This window comes from Echinops telfairi, unplaced genomic scaffold (assembly GCF_000313985.2).
Source record: "Echinops telfairi isolate 266 unplaced genomic scaffold, ASM31398v2 ScPeMD7_3533;HRSCAF=4204_1, whole genome shotgun sequence".
Lineage (NCBI taxonomy): Eukaryota > Metazoa > Chordata > Mammalia > Afrosoricida > Tenrecidae > Echinops > Echinops telfairi.
This window is the reverse complement of record NW_022107432.1, coordinates 29,820,581-29,841,766: the sequence shown is the minus strand read 5'-3', so window position 1 is coordinate 29,841,766 and position 21,186 is coordinate 29,820,581. Positions and strand designations below refer to the sequence as shown.

Below are 21,186 nucleotides of genomic sequence, written 5' to 3'. Positions count from 1 at the left end.
TAATCTAGTATCCTCGTTTGTATTTGGGGTGATTTATCGTCCTTTACTCTGTGTGAGACTAGTGTTTGAAAATAATGCTATGATAACATTCTACCCATATGTTGGTGTTAGTGTTTGGGACATTCTGATGAGCTGAGTTAACAGACTATATTTATTTATGTTAATAAGTACTGTCCTTCAGAGTAAGTATTGGATTTACCTGGGGAGATGGGACAGCTTGGCAGACTAAGCACATCTACCCAAAGCGTACAGGCATCTCTGGAAATGCAGTGGCTTCAGCTGTTTCTTCTGACAAACCTTATTTGCACTGTAGAGTTGCCCTGCCTTGGGTGCAGGGAAGAGGAAGAAGGGGAATTTTAATGAGATTTTTTCCCCATCATGTTGTAGTCCCTGTGAAGCGTGGACTACACCCATTTGCATGTCTGTTTGGGTTGGGAGGGTGCCAGATAAGACTGAGTCAGAAGCAACTCCGAGTTCTTTGGAGCCAGAGTTGGGTCCCTGGGGAGCTGGGGCATGGGATATAAAAGTCTAGGGAATGGGGAATGGTCTGCAGGATTCTTGGGGTTCTTACTTCAGTGTGTTAATTTAGGGTTTCCCAAGCTTCAGTCATATGCCATCTTTATTATTTGGGGGGTCATGTTCTGTGCTATTATTTACTATTTATTTTCAAAATGAAGCGTCCTTTTTATAAGTGGAAAGTCAATATCATTTGCTATAAAAGTAACCGTAAAAATAAACACAGGGAAAAACAAAGCAGTGGTGCTAAATCCTAAGCCGATTCTGCTGCTTGCAAGCATGTCAATCCTGAGACTGCCTGGGTGTGTTAGACAGGGGTCTCTAGAGAGATAAAACCAGATTGCTGATAATTGCATTTATTTATTTATTTATTTATAAAGATAGTTAGGTATATAACACAAGAAATGAACTGTTAAATTATATACAGATCGATAGATATATAATACAAGAAATGAAGAGTTAAATTATAAAGCAGTACAAATGGCTCAGTGCAACTCACTCCCGTGAGAGAGTTGTGAGACACTAGCAGTCCTTCAAGTCTTGAGGGCTGCCAGGTCTTCTTCTGTAGAGAGAGCTAGGCTATATAAGCACAGCAGCAAATAGCAAGGCAGGTCACCAACTGTCAGCCACCACACCAACAGACAGAAACCACAACCAGAGATGTAAATTTCAATCGTGTGGTCTTAAAGGGACCTCAACTTACAGCAACACAGTCCACAGGCTAGGTGTCCCACAGGTAGTGTAGGCTCTAAATTGAGGCACAGAACAAGCAAGGCAGCCACACACTGGTCCGATGATCAAAGAGCAAGAGACAAGAAAGGCGAGGCTCACCGAGCCATTTATCTCTCCGCCCTTCAGTTAATCCCACTTGTGTTTATCGGCCAGGCTGGCACAATAAAGTATCTCACTGGGCTTGGTAAAATACAGACTCTTACAAAGTAGCACTATGTTGATACTTTTCCCTTGATAACAGGTTTTTTTTTAAGTTTTTTCTTTTTCTTTTTAGTGTTCAATATTTGATGCTACATTTGGGGACTAAAAATGATCTCCTGTCCCAGGGATTGGCTAAATTCTGTTACCACGACAGATCTACCCTGACATCTCTGGATGAATACAACAAATGTTATGTCTTACTCTTGCTGCTTGTGTAAAATGGGTTGGGGGGAGTGAGGAGGGCAGGCTCCGCTCCATGAAGCCATTCAGTGACCCAGGCTGAGGACTCCACCATTCAAAAGCTCTCCAAGTCAAAAGCTCTCCACAGCAGGAGAGAGCTTAATAGAACAACGCATACCTGCTCTTTGAAACGTTAGCCTGGAAGTGATTGCCTCCCATCTCTTTTAGCCTCCTGGTCCCCACTAGTCTAGGACCCTGCTTGAGCACAGAGGGGCCAGGAGAGGAATATAGCTAAGCGGAAGGATTGCTTGGTGAACCTTGCTGTCCCTGGGCTGGTCTAGAGGAGGAATGGATAGGGCTCATTTTTACTGGAAGAAAATCATGTTGATGTTTGTATGTCTGGTGTAGTTTATAAAGTTACTGATCTCGCAGCGCGCAAACGAAGCAAGTCAGGCGCGCCGGGCTGCGCCTTGGTAATGCTGTCTGCTTTTCTGAAGCTTCCTTAGAGAGCGGTCCCGAGGCGGCGCGGTTCCTCTGAAGAATAAGAAGGCCTCCAGCTTTCATGAGTTTGCCCGCAATACCAGCGATGCTTGGGACATCGGCGATGATGAGGAAGAGGACTTGTCCTCGCCCGCTTTCCAGACTTTGAACTCCAAGGTTGCTCTGGCAACTGCAGCCCAGGTCCTGGAAAACCACAGCAAGCTGAGGGTGAAACCCGAGCGGTCCCAGTCCACCACGGCTGATGTCCCTGCCAACTACAAGGTCATAAAGTCCAGCAGCGATGCCCAGCTCTCCAGAAATTCCAGTAAGTCCATCCTGATCTCCTCCATAAACACGGCCTTCCCACATTTCAAATTAAAAAAAAAATTTGTTTTTGTTTTTTTCTATAGGGCCACACTCAGAGCTTCCCTTGGTTGATAAGTGAGCAAGGTCAAGCACATGAGAGAGCCTAGCTGCTCCTCATCTGCCCCGGCTCCCTCCCATCTTGAATGGCCACTTAGCTTTGTGATCCAGAACCTCGCTGATATTCAAGTATGGCTTGCCAGGCTTGTCCTCTGTCCCTTCTGTAGGGTGACGGCCCAGACGTTGGTGGTTTAATTAATTGCTTCCTGCGTATGAACCAAGGGGCTTTCGCCAACACTTAGCACTCGTTGTTCATGGGCCTCCTCAGCCGTCTCCCTCCTCCTTCTGAGGGCCTGGGCCGAGCTTCCTGACTGCCGAGCATGCCCATCTGGTTGGCTAGGGTGGGAGGAGATGCTCGTCCTGGTCCTTCTGGGGAATCGGGCCTCAGTAACCACTCGGGGTGACGGCGGTTTCCAAAGTCCTCTGGAGACTCTCCAGGGCTCTCTTTAACACCCACTGCTGGGTTTCGTTGTTGCCTTAGGAGCTTGGTGGAGGCGGGTTCTTCCGAGCCAGAGGAGGAAGGACTGTCATTCTAGCGACAGTTAAAAAACAAAACAAAACAGTAAAAGGTGAAGAGGAAGTAGAAAATGGTAGAGCCCTGGAGCGTGCCCTGGCTCATGTTCTAAGAGAATTTCTTCTTTCGTCATTTCAGACTAAGCATGAAGTCTTGCCGTTAGCGGTGCGGCCTTTCAAACCCCTCAGCAGTCACTTCCCTGCGTGAACCCTCATGCTCTGCCTGCGTGGTCGACCAGGTGGTCATGGCCACGGGTTGTGGCCGGTGTCTGTGCACTGTCACTGTGCGACTCCAGAGACTTCCAGGGTGAGGGCAGCCCCCTCACGATTCCTTGTGCAGCCAGGGCCTTCCAGAACATTCCTTTCGGAGGGTTCGGCCCTGTGAGCATATTACCTATGATTCATGGATATGGAGATGCTTTGCCACGTGTGGCCTGCATTTTGTAGCCCCTTGTTACACTGTTTCTGTGAGCCTGGTGGTGCTGGTGGCGGGTATTCCGTGTGTCATTCTTGCTGTGCCGATTGCCCTTCAAAAAGCCCCTGGTACGGACAGACAATGAAAGTCATGGATGAAAAATTGCATTCGGTTTGAGGGGGTGTCCTAGTGATCTAGTGGTGCCGTAACAGAGATGCGGCACGCAGGTGGCTTTAACAAACAGAATGTAGCTTCTCACAGTTTGGACAGCTGGTAGGGAGCCGGATCCGGGGGTGTGGGGTGTGTGTGTGGGGGTGGGGGGGGTGCAGCCGCTAAGCGCTTGGCCGCTAACAGAGAAGTGGACAGTTGAACCCCACGTTGCTCTGCCGAAGAGAGACCACAGTCTGCCCCGGGTGGGACGACCTCCTCGAAACCCCGAGGGACGGTTCTGATCTGTCGTGGCGAGTCAGCGCTGACTTGATGCCCCGCACTGAAAGAAAGGCTCCCTGCCGGCTCTGGGGGACAGCCCTTTCCTCTTGCCAGCCTCCGTGGCACCGCCTTGCTTGCTTGATCTGCCCTGTGGCATCGCAGAAGAGAGGGATTTAGGATTTTATGTTTTAATCACTACCCCAAGTCCATTCTGATTCATTGCAAGCCTGTAGCACAGGGTAGAACTGCCCCGGTGGAATTCTCAGACTCTAACTCTTTATGCAAGTAGAAGGCCTCGTTTGTCTCCTCTGGAGGGGCTGCTGGTTTAGAACTGCTGGCCTTGAGGTTAGCAGCCTAATGTAGAACCCACTACACCATCAGGCTCAAGTTTTAGGACAAGTAAGTTTAAGATTTAAGACACACACACACACACACCCCACACACCCACACATATCCTCAATGGTTCCGTGGCCTGTGGGTTTCCAAGGTGGTACATCTTCACGGGAGCAGAAAGTTACATCTTTCTCCCTTGGAGTGGCCATTGGGTTATAACCGCTGACCTTGCAGTTAGAAGCCCAGTGCATAACCACTGTGCTACGATGGCTCCTCAGTCCATCACAAAACCAAACCAAACTCACTGCCATCGAGTCGATGCCGACTCATGGGGACGCTGTAGGACAAGGCAGAACTTCCCCTGAGGGTGTCTGAGACTGCGACACTGTACAGGAGTAGGAAGCCGCGTCTTTCTCCCATAATCCATAACAGAGCCAGACATCTGCCGACGGTGGCTTCTTAGCGCTCACTTGCAAGTTACTCAGCCAGTTTTCTTGTCGTCGTATAACAGTACTCAATTCCCATCATGTGTGGTAAAGATCAAACGAGAGACCCGACATAAATGTCACCAGTACAGTGTCTTGTACATTCTAAGCACCCAGCGAAGGTTGGTGCTATGCTGCCCATTTCTCCTACCCACCCTCTAGTTTGGACATGTCCGGAAGCAGGCAAGTTGGGGCTGTGAAGTCCTGGCAGATTGGAGAGCTGGTATGTTCTGCTGGGAAATACAGGCACCCAGGGGAACCGCCATCACCACAAAGCAGGGTTGATTACCTTGGGTCAGAGCAGCTTCCCTGGGTTCGTGGTACACTGGAGGGTCAAGAGCAGATTTGAATTGGCCTGAGATATTGAGCCTCAGCCCTAGTGGCATAGTGTGTGGCTAGCTGCAAGGTCAGTAGTTCGAAACCTCCAGCCGTCGCTCAGGAGAACGAGGAGGCCTTTTTACTAATGTATAGATTTACAGTCTTGGAAACCCACAAGGGCAGTTCTACACTGTCCACCGGGATCACTGAGTCAGAACCATCGCAGTGGCAGTGAGCTTCCCGGGGGCCCAAGGCTGCGGGAGGAAGGAAGGTGACCTTTCCTTGGCCGTCGTTTGTGATGTGCTCTGTGCCCTGTCCAGGAAGGAAAGCCCTGCTTCAGAGGACAGGGCCATGGCCCTCACTGTTAGGCTGGGCGAAGAGTTTCCAATTCGAGAGAAAGAAAATGCTGGATTCTTTTCTTGAGGCCCCCCCAGGAGTTAGAGTTCTCGGGGGCTGCAGCGCCTGGAATCCGTGAGCACACAGATGCCTCGGTGTGTGTGCCAGAGGACGCAGCCCTGTCTCTGGGCAGAAAGATGGAGTACAAGCTGCCCCAGCTCTTGCCCCCACAGCCGGGCCCCTTCTGAGGGCATGCTCGCTGCGCAGGCACCGCTCTGGGAGAGGAGATGCAATGCTGAACAGTGATGGTTTTGGTCTCTGGGAACCTGTGCTCTTCAAACCGCCTGTCCTGTTTCGCTTCCAAATTGTCTCAGGTGGCACGTGCCTGAGGAACCCGCTGCACAAACAGCAGTCCCTCCCTCTCCGGCCCATCATCCCACTCGTGGCCCGGATCTCGGACCAGAATGCCTCTGGGGCTCCCCCGATGACTGTGCGGGAGAAAACCCGCCTCGAAAAATTCCGACAGCTTCTCTCCAGCCACAACACCGACCTAGGTGAGTTCCCCGGCACCCCAGCCAGGCAGGACGGCCTCTCGGTGCCTGGAGTTTTGAGAGTCCCGGACACGGTCACTCTGTATTCTGCCGCCTTCTGCTTTCCCAGCACCTCCTGATCTGGTGGCCCTTGCGGTGGCATGTGTGTGTAGGGATTAGAGCCCCACCGAGGCGGGCCGTGGTTTCCGTGGCCTGTAGCCCATCGGGCAACTATTCTGGCTTTGGTCTCCTTGACCTGCAGGCGACTCTGACTGAAAGCCACCCCCACTGGTCTCTACTGCAGAGCTGTGTCCCTGGCACTCCGTTGCGCAGGGCTGCTGTGGAGGGCTTGTCAGGCGGTGGTAATGGGGTGGTGATGGTCTTGTTTTAAAGATGGGAGGCATCTGGTAGCGCTGGTTAGGTTTGTCTTGGGGCCTGGGTGGGAAGGGCTAATCCAATCCACCTGAATTTTGTTTGCAGACGAACTGAGGAAGTGCAGCTGGCCAGGCGTTCCCAGGGAGGTTCGACCTGTTACCTGGAGACTGCTGTCGGTGAGTTGCCCTGCCCTGTCCCCCATGGCCCTCCTTGCCTTCCTCTAGCGTTCCCTAGTCCTGCTGGGGACCAACAGAACTGCAGCCACGACCGTGGACCTGCAACGCTCTGGAGGTGCGGGGGTGTGTGTGTGGGGTGTGTGTGTGTGTGTCTCTAATCTCTACTCCTGCTTGCCACCGCAAGGGCCACCAGATCAGGAGGTGCTGGGAAAAGAAGGTACTTCTCAGTGGCCCAGCAGAGACGATTGTAGCCAGCACTAACTAACTTGGCACGCCACAACGCACGCTGCAGAGGTTGCCGGTCCTGTGCATCTCAGAAGTTTGGCCCTGCACACACTTAGCCGTCAGAGGCCATGACACGGGCCCAGGTCCTGCCCACTGACCTACATTCTCTGCTCTACTGTGCCAGCTTGGAGAGGCCTGGAAGCTCACCAGCAGTACAAACGCTGGGCACAGCACAGGCCCAAGGAGCAAACAGCCGTGGGAATATTGGCCACACTCAGCCTGCCCACATGTGGATTTCATTGAATGAGGAGAGGACAAACACTGGGTGGCCCGAACCAGAAGGCAGTTTTCCTTCCGGTCCTTTGATCGTTGCCAAGCCACTGCTGAAGTGTAACTAAAAATTCGGATGTATCCGCCCCATCTCTGTCCCCATCTGACTGTCTTACAGGGCTATCTTCCAGCAAACACCGAGAGGAGGGCGTTGACCCTGCAGCGGAAGCGGGAGGAATATTTTGGTTTCATTGAGCAGTATTATGACTCTCGAAATGAGGAACATCATCAGGATACCTACAGACAGGTACAGTCATCACCCACTGCCACTTCTGCCTCTCCTTCGTTGTCAGAACCTGCAGGGATGTCTCCTGGGGTAAAGGTTGTCCAGGACTTCAGACAAAGGCAAGCTGGTTAGAATTCCCCCTCCCCCCCTTGGAGCTTTCCATTCACTAGCTCTGATTTGATGCTGTGTGTGTGTGTGTTCGCATGTTTGTGGGGGTAGGGCATGCCATTGCCATTGGCAATGCTTCTCAAAACTCAACGCGCATGTCCATCACATGGGAGCTTGCTGAAACCCCACCTAGGGATTATGGCAACGCAGATCCTCCTTCAGTCGCCCTGAGCACGTTTAACAAGCTCCTCGGTGCTGCCGCCGCCGCTGCTGGTACACAGACCGCACTGGAAGGAGTAAGGGTCACAGGGCACACGCACAGGGTACACTCAGCTCAGCAGTGGTGCAGTATCTCTGGACGGTGGCACCTATATGTCCTTGGCAGCTGCAGTGCCTGCTCAGCACCCATGCCTGCCGGTCTGCAGGAGTTTACATCAGCAGCCTTGATATGGGGAGTTTTCTGTCATCACTCCTAGTGGCTCTCACAGCCTGGGGGAGGATGGCGGAAGTATGTTGGGGAGAGTAGTCCGTCTATTGGTTACGGAAGTGGTCACAGATGGGCAGCTGTCCACAAGGGGGGTGTACTGCTGACATGGTTTTAGGACCGCTAGACAAGGCCTTGAACAATCTTAACATGCCTTAAAAGGCCTCTCCCCTGAGTCCCAAAATGACTGTAGTAACCTCTTTGGTAACAGAACAAAGGCTTTGGCCTCCAGTTACTGAAGGCCAAGACCCCTGGGCCTGCCCCCACTGGAGACGTCATGATGTCACGAGCCAGTCCTTCACACCATCTTTACACGCCACTGTGGCTCCCTGGGCCTTTCCGTTCTTGGGGACTATTGATGAGTAAGATTCTGAAAGAGGGGTACACATCTGGATCGTACTTGTTACGTAAGTGCCAGCCCAGAGTGAAACGGGTACTCCGGAGTTGTGTCTCCCAAAGTGGGTGACACAGATGCCTACACCTATTCCTGGATTGTGGGCTGGAGTACAAAGCATTTCATTGCCGGGGGAGTGCCGGGTGTTTTGTTCTTGTTTTGGGAACCTGTGTTGTAGATGGGGATGGAGAGCACCGGCCCACAACATCATTCATACCAGCGAACTTCCCATACCTCACCAAAGGGACCACACCAGCCACCACACCAGGGAGGGGTTCATGACATGTTTGACCCTATGTAACGGGCTACTTTTATGTGGATAATTTTGTATGGCCTGTGAATGCTGTGATAAGTATCCAAGTGGCTGGCCCTTGGCATTGTTCTAGAACAATAGGGAAAAGCCAGTGATTCTCTCAGGTTGCAAAGGACTGTTGCTTTTAGACACAGATTGTTTGCTTTGGGGGAGTTGACTCAATAGGCTATTATAGTCATGGAAACATGTTCCTGATGGACAGGTAGGACACCTAAACTTTTTTTTTTTTTCATTCTACAGATAAATGTGTGCTCTAACTCTTACTTTCGTGATTCTCGGCTCTTAAGAAAATAACTTCTCAAAATTAACTGGTCACAGAAACAAACTAGCATTTGTGTTTTTGCACGTGGCTTGTCTCTTTCAGATTCACATCGACATTCCAAGGACCAATCCTCTGATCCCACTGTTCCAGCAGCCACTTGTACAGGAGGTGAGGAAAGCACTTGACATCGGCCGGCCTGTCTCCCCGATTCCTCCCTGGCCCTTTTTCTGTGTGGCCTAATACAGTCGCCTTCCCTCCAGCGGGTTTACTTTGCAGCCAACCGTGGCAGTACCTTCTGTTCATCATGTTCAGACAGGGATAGGACATTATGTTCAGATTCGGTCCTGTCAGGACACTTTCTCATGGGTTCTTGGTCGTCAGCAAGCGTGCGAGGTGCGCATAGAGAGAGGTTAAGGCTGGCCCCACGCCTTGTGAATAGCTGGGGGCAAGTGAGGGCTCCTGCCAGCATATTGGCACAGTTCCTCTGCAGACCTCACTTTATCTAACGGAAGGTAGTGGCATCTTGAGACCTCAGGTATTAGAAAGCACATGAGCGTCTCGGGGAGAGTGGTCAGGTGCCGAGGCGCTGGGAGGGCACTCCGGGAAGAGCAGTAAACTATAGAGGCATGTCTTCCCCTCCCTCACGCAAAAGCTGAGCGCCATGTTATCTGGCACCTCCTTTCTGGCACGGAAAGCCCTGCCCACCCATGTGGGCATGCACTAGGCATTTTGATTCTGTTTGGTATTGTTTTCAGATTGTTTCTGTTGCCAAAATCTTCTGACCCAAACAGGGACTTAGCAACCCTTCGAGATTCGGGATTTTCTCTGCAGCTCTCCAGAAGCTAGGGGCTGGATTCAGAGTGCCGTCTGCATCGAGCTTGCAGCTCTCCTCATCATAGAGAAGCGTGGTGGTAACCAGGACCCAAGCTCATGTCTGTTTGACTTTGCACTAGATACATCATTCTGCCCAGTTGATTTCTCCAATAGAAGATGTTTAGGGTCACACTCTTTTTTCACCTGTAAGATTCAGCCCAGAAGAAGCTGAAAACCCACCCAGGGTTCCTTCTGCTTCTATTCCACTTCCCAGGGCTCCGCGTGCTCCTGCGTGCTCCTTATTTTAACACGAAGATATTCAAACACTTACCTTTTAGTTGTGCACGCTGATTCTCAACTTGGGATTGTAGAAATTAGTTTACTTAAAAAGGTTGTGCTACTGGTGGAAGCTGCATGCAAAGAAGGATATTCCTTTCAGTTTTCTGGAATCATTCTGTCAGCTGCAGGCTACAGCCCTCTTAAACATAGCAGAAGTCACAACCCAGGAGCAGAGAATGGAGTGGCATTGGGTAGTGAAAGGTACCCCAAAGATCCTTGAGAGTTAGAAACCGCAAGTCTGCACTGCCATCGCTCGTGCAGGAGACACGAGCGGGGCCTCTTCACTCCGCTCTGCAAAGATGGAGCATCCCGTGCTTTCATGGTGGAGACTCGTGGGTCTCCCCTGGCAACCAGACTTAGAGCTCGTCAGTGTCCATCCATGTCTTTGGCCTTTTCCTTTGAACCGGGCGACTTCAGCCGTCTTCATTGTCCGGGCATACTAGAGAGGATCAGAGCTCTTGATTCTGAACAGCCGGATTCCATGCACTTGACCACGTTGAAGTGAGCCTCAAGGACTTGTGCGTTCACAGAGATCAAGAGCATGGAGTAGAAGCCCTTGTGAGGGCTCAGAAAGACGAGCCTGAGGAGCTTACTGTTAGCAGCACCCATCACCGGGCGTGGTGCCCTGTGCAGCGGCACGCAGGTAGTGAGGCAAACGCACGCTACAGAGACTAGAAACCAAATGGGTGACCACAGGTGTACACACAGGTGTGAGGAAACAGTCTTGGGGTAGGGAGCTCAGGGGGACAAGAGTCATTACAATTTTCCTGCACAAGATGGGTCCAGCTCCGGGTGGGGGGGAAGGGGTCATTTATCAGCAGAGAAGGTGGCCTGGTTTAATGGAAACAGCTTGTTCTCACTGCCGGTAAGAGCAGGCGTGTTGACAGTGGAAGTGTTTGCTCAGCTGTTACCATCAGCTGGGAAGCCAACAGGACGCTCTGTGACTCGGGAGCTGGGAAGCATCCAGCATTGTGTCTCTAGATTTTTCTGCTCTCTCCTATACCACTTCACCAACTCCCAGACGATTTTTTTTTTGTATTGGTCCTCCTAGGAAGTTATCATCTCTTTTACCTGCCCTCTGAGTGAACCTCAAACTCTGTGGTCTGGTCTGAGACTAGCTAGACCTCTGCTGAGGCCACGCCCACTGCCGAGCCCCTCTGAAATCCCCTCCCACCTGCGTGAGTCACCATCCCTCTGCCATCTGTCTGGTGTAGTTCACAAAGTTCCCGCCCAAGTCAGCCCTCAGGCTCACGAGTTGTGCTCACCCCATCATCAAGCCGGGGTTATCAGATGGCGAGAAGATGGGGGGACTCTCAGGGCCTTATGAAGCCAGAGGGGTGCAGTTCAGTGAGACTGGGCGGGGCTCTGTAAGGGGACACAAAGGCCCTCCGTTTTACCGCGACCCAGGCCACAGGCTTTCCTGTGGGCACGCAGGCTCATCTCCCCTTCGCAGAATCCGGCCTGTGGTAGTCTGGAGACTTGGTTTGTTTGACTTCCACCCCCCAGGAAACATTTGGGTTGCATCATGGCATATGAAGGGACTCCCTGTTTGGACAGCTTGACTAGCAACCGCGTGGAGCTGCGCCCCTCTCTGGGTGTAGGTCTCCTTCCTTGTCCTCAGCACAGATGAACAGACGGGGGTGGAGAAAGGATTTCCTTTCCAAATCCCACAATGACCCAAAATCCAGAAAAAGGAACCAGAAGGAAGACGTGCCACCATCTTGTTCCTGGGATTAGAACAAGTGATCTACGATGCGAGCCCCTGGCATCCAGTACCAACCTTTCCTGAGTCACTTGTGTAGCTGCCCTGGTCTTTTTCCAGCACTGGGTCAGTCAGTGGGACCAGGCAGAGGGCACCAATCCTCTCTCCCGGCTTGAAAACACCAGGCGGGTCAGAAACCTGCACTTACATCCTTCGTTCGCCCCGTAGTATTGTTACATTTTCCCTAAAAATGCTGCCCCAACCCTTAGAGAAATGATGGCACACCAGTGGAAGGTGGGGGGTGTTTCCCCACAGTTTAACCTCATGTCTCCTTTCTTGTTTTTCTAGATCTTTGAAAGAATTCTATTTATTTGGGCCATCCGGCACCCGGCCAGTGGGTATGTCCAGGGAATTAATGACCTGGTCACTCCGTTTTTTGTCGTCTTCCTCTCAGAATATGTGGGTAAGAAGCATGGGCACCAAGTTGAACAAGCTAATGATGCTCTTTGCTCTCTGTGACCTGTTTGTCTTTCCAAGGAGCGCAGCCAGGGGAGTATCTTGCTAAAGAGGGGACGTGGCTTGGGGACACACTGACTCCGTTTTAAAAGCAGCCGCAGCTGCGTGGCATTTAGCTCCTGAATTAGTCACAGATCTCACCCGGAAAGACCTGCCGTGTCATAAGAAGGACCAAATTGGTGTATTTATAACCAGGCATTTTGACGGTTATTTTCGGGTGATTTTACACTTGTCCCAAATCCCGGCCCTCCTGCATGCCGGCTGGTCCGGCCTTCAGTGCGCTTGTTGTGTCTTAAAATCAGAATGTGGGCCGGCAAGGAAGGAAGGATTGAGGCCTCGGCTTCCATCTCGAGTTGTTGCTCATGGAAGAGGCCAGCGGTTCTCAACCTGTGGGTCACGACCCCTTTGGGGGTCGAACGACCCTTTCCCAGGGGTCGCCCGAGTCTTAACAGTAGCAAAATGACAGTGATGAAGTAGCAACGAAAATCATTTTATGGTGTTAGGACGGGCGGGAAGGCCCATCTGACATGGTCTCGCTCCCCACAGGATAGAGAAGCTCATGGAGCAATCAGGCCTGGGAAGGATCATGGACATGTTCTCATCCAGGCCCTCACTCATCCGACCCTCCTTGTTAGGGGCAGGGGGAGTGTGGAGCCCTTTCCTGAGGCTCTGGAGGCGGCGGTGCCTGCGGCCTTTGGAGGAAGCCGCCGCAAGGCGGGTGGGTCATGAGCCGGAGAAGAGGGTGGAGGCCCACGGAGAAGAAGGCATAAGAAACGCCGCATGCGGGTCCTTCCGCTCCGGGGCTTCTGCTAAGGCTCAAAGAGATGCCAGTCTTAAAAAGCGAAATCAAGTACCTGCAAGGAAGGCCCTAGCCCCTCTGTGGCTGGGAGGGTCTCTTAAGAAGAGGAATTCTAGCTCAGGACTGCAATGCAGTGCTGAGATGTTCAAGGGAAGACTGAGAAAGGGAAGATAAATGTCTTATCAAGTTGGAGCTAGAATTCTGTACTCATTTAAAGGTATTGATCATAGTTTAACGTGAAAAGGCTGAATAGCAGTAAACTCAGAAGTATGAGTAAATCTGAGGACAGGAGACCTTTGCTAAATGGGTATGTCCGACCGTGAAGCCGCTTGCTCCCCCTGCCTCCCCCCCATCCCTCCTCCCAGTTCTGTGCTCTTCTGAAGGCAGGCTCTCCATCTCTGGAGCTCTCGCAGCGCCTGGCTTTACTCCACGTCAACATGCGTGCGGACGGCCTCGGGGCACTCACCTCGTGTGCTTTCTAAATGTTCTGTGAGCTCCGGGAACGAAAGCAGTCTGGCGGGGCAAGATGAGCGCAGTTGGGTGGATGGGGCAAAGCCTCCCCGAGAGCCTCACAGGACAGACCGGCCCTGCTCCCGTGCAGAACGAGCCTTGTCACGATGCAACGCATTCTCCAGGGCCGTGTTCCTGGCCTTTTCCCCAGCAACGCGGCTTTGTTTTCTTCCAACTTCTCCTGAAGAGAAGTCCCTGGGATTGTCCTGTGCGTGCCCTCGGCATTCCCTCAGAAGAGCCCCCACCACCCTCTGGCCTCACCTCTCGGCTCTGAGCGGAACTGGCTCAGCACATGCCTCGGAAGCCGCCCTTTTCTTGGACCTCTGTTTGGAGGACACTGGACTGCGACTCGGGGAAGCATGCCCCTGCCGTGGCTCATCACAGTGACGTGTTTAACAGCCTGTGTTTGAAACAACCCGTGGGGGCATGAACTGGAACCCAGGGAGCGAGACTTTGTCATCGCTACTGGGGTACATTAACATCGATAACGTGAAAACACAATCCCCGGCACAAAGGGCAAGGGAACTAATGAGGGGCACCATCCTTGGTGCCCCCGAAGTAGCAGGAACCAGGGCAGCACGGGACACAAGGGTGAAAGATCCCGCTGGCCCACTCTCGGGCCCGCCAGCGCAGCAGGCAAGAGCAGGTACGCTGCCGCCCTCCGTGAGTAGGCCCCTTTTGGAGGCAGCTGACTTCTTCTGCCTTCCTTGGCTTTCTTAAGGGACTTGGGGGTTGGTGTTGTACGAGCGGCTCCCTGGTCGCCCAGCGGTGAAAGCACTCTGCTGCTAGGCAGACGGCCCCTGGTTTGAACCCAGCAGCCACTCTGTGGCAGAAATATGTAGCCTTCTGTTTCCCTAAAGACGACAGCCGTAGGAACCCTATGGGATGTTTCTGCTCTGCCCTCTAGGGTCGCCGTGGATTGGAATCCGCTCGGAGGCGGTGGGCTTGGGTTAGGAAAGCAGCCTGGTGGTGCCGGGATGAAGTGCTCGGCGGCTGGCCAGAAGGTCAGGGCTTGGAACTCACGCGTGGTTCTGCCGGAGGGAGATGTTGTGGCTCTCGGCTCCTGTCAAGAGTGTAGCCCTGCGAGTCAGACAAGGCCGCTCTGCTTTGTGCTGTGGGGTAGCAAAGAGTCATCGTCAACTCGGTGGCAGCAGGTTTTCACAAGTGCAGTTTTCTAAAGTTGTACCAAAGATAAGACTCGCAAAGGGTGAATCCACTTAGTAATCTACACTTGAAGCCAACCGTTGGCATGAAATCCCCGTAACAGTGTTACGAGCGGGCCAAGTGATCCTCACGGCTGCAGTTCTGCTGAGACAGGCAGTGGTCTTGTTAGCTGTGATGTATATTGTAAGACCGGGCTTTACCCACGTCTTGCTGGCACCCATCTCATGACTACCTCCAACCCCACTCCAGCCCCAACACACGCGGCCTTTGCAGCGAGGACGGCCCCCAGGCTTGGCAGATGGCTGATCTGCCACACCTGCTGACCGGGGTGCTGCGGCTGCCCCCAGCATCTATGTAGTGAGGGGCGGGCTTGCCTGCCCTTCCTAGGGGTCAGTCTTGGCAGTACTCAATGTCTCTTCCGAAACAGACTTCTGAAGAGTCTTTGGTACCTGCACCTCCTTCTAGACCTAGGGAGGTGGGGCCCATTGTTAGTATTATTGTAAAACACCCTTAACAAAAAATGTTGCCATTTTAACTCTTTAAGTACTGTATTGTGCACCTGCCACCTGGAGCCACTTCCAAAAGTTCTTAATCACTCCAGATATCCGTCCCTCATGGAAGAGGCCAGGCCCTTGGCTGCATCCTCCTCCTCCTGGACTGGTCTCACCACCCGAGCTCACTGTACCACAATGGGAAGACTGCAGATCCCTGGGATCCGTGTGCTCCTGGGGCATGGTTTGTTTATAGTGTATCTCCTCCTTACCTACTATCCCTCACCACTATCACTTTTATAAGTTAGTACCTGAACTTGCTTCATGTGCCGTGTCATGTTCATGGTAAGAGAGCTGAAAAGGGGAGACCCAGCGACTCCCTTCTGAGTTGATGGAGAAGTTGGCTCTAGCTAGTCCAGTGCGGGCCCTGAGCCAGCTGCTTTCTCTGCAAGAGCCCAGCTGCTCCTCTCGAAGTTGGTTCTTTGTAGGTCAGCCAGCTGTGCCTGCTAGTGGTGACCGTGCTGGAGTCCCTATGGAGAGCGTCCGTCTCTGATACTCTGGTCCCTCTGTAGACCTCTAAGACTCACTTCTAAGACCTTTTGTTGGCTTAGGGAAGTACCATTGATCTAGTTCTGAGCACACTGAGATTCATGATAATTGACAGTGTGGTCATGATCAGAGTAAACTGACGAGCAGCACGGTTGAAGTGGCGCATGTAAAGAAATCATGTCGGGAAGCTGGGCTCATCACGCATGTCACATGAGGTGTCGTTCCCATTTTCAAAGAAGAATGATGCCTGGCGGTTTCTTTCAGTGCAAAACGAACACCAACTATCAAAGAGCTCTCCCCTCTTCATAAAACAGTGCTGTGGGGTTTGTTTCCGCTTTTACTCAGGAGCGTGATGGCAGTGGTGGAACTTTCAGGAGAAGACCTTCCCAGACCTGACTGTGTCCAGTTACCAATGGGACATTCCTGCTTATTCCGTTAGGATTGGCTAGACCGCACATGCTAGGGAGCCCCAAGTAACAGTGCCCCAGGCAACTTCCTCTCGATTGGAGAAGAGCTAAAGCAAGCGGAATAATGAAGCAAAGGAGTTGAACACAAGATTTCAAGAGGTAACTTGTGGAGACAAAGTAGAGTGTTCAAATGAAATGTGCAAAGACCCAGAGTTAGGAAAGCAAAAGGGAAACGGAGAGAACGAGTGAAAGCGCCAAGCCTCCAGTAGCAATCGTGCAGAACAAATGCAGAACAGTGTAGGGAGAATGGAGGGAATACACAGAGTCATTGCCCCGAAAGAATCAGTACCGTTTCAGGAGGTACTGAAGGAGAAAGTCCAAGCGGCACCGAAGTATTAGCGAACAAAAGCTCCAGGACTTGATAAAATACCAGTTGAGATGTTTCAACAAATGAAAGCAGTGTTGAAAGTGTTCCCTTGGCAATGCCAAGAAATGTGGAAGACAGCTACCTGCGGCCATCTAGCTGAGAAGCAACAAAGCCCACATGGAGTAAGCACACCTGCCTGTGTGATCATGAGGTGTCAATGGGATCAGGTATCAGGCATCTAAGACCCAGAACAAAATCATACCCAATGTGAATGGAATGGAGTCCCAATACCCATCTGTAGACAATTGGACATCCCCTCACAGAGGGGTCACAGGGAAGAGATGAGCCAGTCAGGGTGCAGTGTAACACCAATGAAGCACACACTTTCCTCTAGCTCTTTGGTGCTTCCTTCCCCCCACTATCATGACCTCAGTTCTACCTTACAAATCAGATTAGACCAGAGCATGGACACTGCTACAGATAAGCGCCTGCAACACGGGGAATTCAGAGTAGATAACCCCCTCAGGGCCAACAAGGGAGTAGAGATACCAGGAGGATTAGGGGAGGGTGGGGGGAGAAAGGGGAAATTGATCATAAGGATCAATCTAGAACCCCCTCCCAGGGGGACGAATAACAGGAAAGTGGATAAGGGGCGATGGAGGACAATGTAAGACATGGAAAAAATAATCTATAACTTATCAAGGGTTCGTGAGGGATAGGGGAGGGGGAAGAAATGGGGAGCTGATATCAGGGGCTCAAGTGGGAAGAGAATGCTTTGAAAATGATGATGTTGGCATATGTGCAAAGGTGCTTGACACACTGGATGAATGTATGGATTGTGATAAGAGTTGTAAGAGCCCCCAATAAAAGTTTTTTTTTTTTTAAAGAAGACAGCTACCTGGCTATCAACTGGAAGAGATCCACATTTGTGCCCTTTCTAAAGAAAGGCAGTTCACCAGGGTGCAGAAATAATCCAACAGTATCCTTAATACCACATATAGTCAAGTTTTGCTGAAGATAATTTTAAAATGGATGCAACCGTATATCAAGGAACGGAAAGCCTCATCTTTCTCCCGCAGAGCAGCTGCTAGGTTCAAACCACCGATTTTGTGGTTAGCCGCCCAATGTGGAATTCAAGCTGGGTATAGAATAACGGGTATCATTATTCATGCCAAATAGATCTTGACTGAAAGCAGAGCATACGTGTGCCTTATGGACTACATGAAGCGGTTCCACCATGTGGATTATAACGAACGGTGGGAATGTCAGAAGACTTCCTCGTTCTCGTATGCCTATACCCAGACCGTGAGGCAGTTGTTGAAGCAGAGCGGCTTAGCCTCAGGAAAGTGTGCGTCCTTTCAACTTACTCAGTCTGTTTGCAGAGCAAGTGATTCAAAGTTGGGCACCATGGAGAAGCCTGTGTTGGAGGGAGCGGAAGAGTCGGTAACCACCTGCATCATGCAGATGACACACGTGGCACAAAGGAAAGAGGCTTGAAGCGTTTGCTGATGAGTGACGACTAGACTACAGCGTTAGTGTGCGGTGTGCCTCAGCGTAAAGAGCAGACACCTTACGGCTGAGCCAAGAAGCAACATCAGGATACACGGAAACAAAGTGCAGCTGTGCATTGCCTTTGATCCACCGATCCATAACCGTTCCCTTAGAAGCAGCCGTCGCAGTGTCAAGTGACCGATTACCTCGGTGCGTACAAGCAAAGTAGTCACCCTGAAGATTAAGGCACTCCTGACGCAAGCACCGTCTTTTCTTTTTCAGTTCTTTTTTATTTATTAAAGAATAATTTTATTAGGGGCTCATACAACTCATCACAATCCGTACATACGTCATTTGTGTCCAGCACATTAGTGCATGTGTTGACTTCATCATTCTCACAACACATGGTTTCCACTTGAGCCCTTGGTGTCAGCTCATTTTCCCCCCTCCCTCCCTGCTCCCCTCTCCCCCCGAACCCCTGATCATTTATAAATTATTTTATCATATCTTACCCCATCCGACATCTCCCTCACCCACTTCTCCACTGTCCGTCCTCCAGGGAGGAGACCATATGCAGATCTTGTCCTCTGTTCCCCCTTTCTCCCTCACCCTCCCTCCACCCTCCCGCCATTGCCACCCTCTCCACTGGTCCTGGGGGGTTCAATCTATCCTGGGTTCACCATATTTCCACTTCCTATCTGTGCCAGTGCACATCCTCCGGTCCAGCTGGATATGCAAGGCAGAATTGGGATCATGGTAGTGGGGTGGAGGACGCATTTAAGAACTAGAGGAAAGTTGCACATTTCATCGTTACTACACTGCGCTCTGATTTGCTCCTCTCCTCCCTGCAGCCCTTCTGCAAGGGGATGTCCAATTTCCCCCGGATGGGCCCTGGGTCCCTACTCTACACTCCCCCTCATTCACAATGTTCTGGTTTTTTTTAAACACGGTCTTTTCTGTCACCTCACCTGCATCTGAAAACCAGCCCGTGAGTCAAGAAGACGGCACTGGAAAAGAATCCTCAATATGCTGTGTTGGAAGAGTGGACACAATCTGTATTGGAAGAAGGATAGCCAGGGTGGTCCTTAGAAATGAAGATGGCAAAAGTCTGGTCCATGTACTTTGGCCACGGCCTCGGGAGGGACCAGTTCCTGGAGAAGGACTTTGTGCAGTAGAAGGTCAGAGACAGAGGAAGCCCTCCAGCGAGAGCGATTGCCATGTTGGCTGGTAACCGTGGGCTCAGAGGTAGAAAAACGTACTCACTGCTCATGACAAGTTCAGACAAAGAGCCTTTGGCTCTTTGTTACGGATGTTACAGAGCCAGGCTTCAGCTGAATCTGGACAGTAAGGACAAGAAAAGAAAGAAATGTCCTTTCCATTTAGGGACACTTTGCAAAGCTGTCTATCATGTTTGGGCGTGGATCCCCTTTGTCCGCACTTGGTCTTACAGTAAGGTGACCAGACGTTCTGCGGCATTTTTAAAAGTCCCAATTTTTGGAAAGAATTCACGACAAGCTAGGGTATACGGTTTTCGGCTGTCATGTGGCTATTTCACCAGGATATGAGTTTTATCAAGGGTGTCCTGCTTTACCAATGTTAAAATCTGGTCACCTTATCTTACAGCCATGACAAGTGAGGCTGGAAAGCATCATTCTTTACTCCAGGTGGCTAGTACCCTCATAAGGGCCCTTGGTAGTGCAGTGGTTACATGTTGGACTGCTGGCAACGTGGTCAGTAGTTCTAAACCACCAGCTGCTCTGAGGGAGAAAGGAGGGGCCCTCTACTCTCAGCTGTGCCCCATCCAGTGAGTTCTTCCGTGGCAGCATCTCCTGCCACGTCTCAGAAATGCTAAGAATGGTTCGTGGCCCCTCCGTATCTAGTCAGCGACAAAGCCCTGGTGGTTTTCATGTCCTAAAGCTTTCTTAAGGTGGTGGCCTCCCACCTCTGACTACCACCGGTCAGGCCTGATGACTGCAGTGGCCAAACATGTTGTCCCTTCTCTGGTGTCCCTTTCAGGAGTGTCCTGCCATCGGCAGGACAAAATGCCCAGCAGGTTCTTTCGATTGGTAGGCAAGGCCCCATGTGAGGTGCTCCCTGCCTCATCCCTTCAACTCAACCCTCTGAAATGGACATTCATCATCCAAAGCCTTGTCCAGCACCGTCCTTTCCTCCCCTGAGCTAATCATCCTGGTCCATCGTTCATCCTGGAACTCTGCCCTGAGACTTCCCCAGCCCCGCCACTCAGAGCACTTTCCCACGTCTGTGTTGTTCCTCTCTGTCCCTCGGCCACAGGCCATGTGACTCTTTAAGGCCAAGGCCACCGTCCTGTTTGTGTGTATGTGTGTCCAAAATAGGCGTTCTGCACAAGTCTAGATGAATGTGAAAGGAACAATTTCAAGACGATGTTAGCCTTTCTGGGGTTGACCACGAGAGGGCAGTGAACTGCAGCGTGGTGATTGGCCTCTGAGCTCGCCGAGAGCACTCTGTGATAAGGGATGGGGATGGAGTAGCACCGTTCTTCCATTCTGTCAATCTGTTCTGAGCAACTGTGCTGTCCCAGGCATTCCTCCAGGCACTGAGAATATGGCCATAAGCAGAGTTAGACAACTTTGCGCCTAGGTATCTAAGAAAAATGAAAACAAATAAGCCTCCGAAACATTTGTACAAGAATATTTGTAGCCACTTTCTTCATACAATCAAAAACTGGAAATAATCCAGATGTCCTCTAGAGGTAGCATAGATATGTTTACTGGGGAGTAGTACTCAGTAATGAACAAACTACTCATAAATGCAGTAACATGAAAGAATCTCAAAGCATACTATGTTGAATAAAAGAAACCAGCTACACCCCAAAAGAGTGCACATTGTAAGATTTCAGTTATGCGCAGTAGAGAAAATGGGAAAACTCAGGGCACTGGAAACCAGAACGGCGGCTGCCTCTAGGGGGAGCCGGCTGGACGAGGCCCAAGGAAGCTTTCTTCAGGTGATAGAAATGGTTTCTACTTAGACGGGGTGTTGTCTGTGTTTGTTTAACTCTCAGTGTTGCAAGTATGCAGCAGCAAACGATATGCCCGTTTAACAGCTTCTCCACATACAATCGAGTGACGTTTATTCCATTCTTTCAGTTCTGCACTCGTTCCCCTCTGCGGCTCTGAGCCCTTCTCCCCATTGACTTCTCCCCGTTCTCCCCATTGACTTCTCCCCGTTCTCCCCATTACCTTCTCCCCGTTCTCCCCATTGACTTCTCCCCGTTC

The 21,186-nt window shown here is 51.3% G+C and overlaps 1 protein-coding gene across 1 annotated transcript in view; it reads left to right on the top strand.

The window, feature by feature from the left end:
* Window positions 1–21,186, top strand: part of TBC1D22B (TBC1 domain family member 22B) — a 79,502-nt gene that overhangs the window by 30,667 nt on the left and 27,649 nt on the right. The window contains exons 3-8 of the mRNA XM_004710742.4: window positions 2,127–2,434; window positions 5,736–5,915; window positions 6,372–6,442; window positions 7,116–7,244; window positions 8,887–8,952; window positions 11,987–12,101. Of these exons, the coding sequence (XP_004710799.1) occupies window positions 2,127–2,434; window positions 5,736–5,915; window positions 6,372–6,442; window positions 7,116–7,244; window positions 8,887–8,952; window positions 11,987–12,101 (869 nt within the window). The remainder of the gene's footprint in view (window positions 1–2,126; window positions 2,435–5,735; window positions 5,916–6,371; window positions 6,443–7,115; window positions 7,245–8,886; window positions 8,953–11,986; window positions 12,102–21,186) is intronic.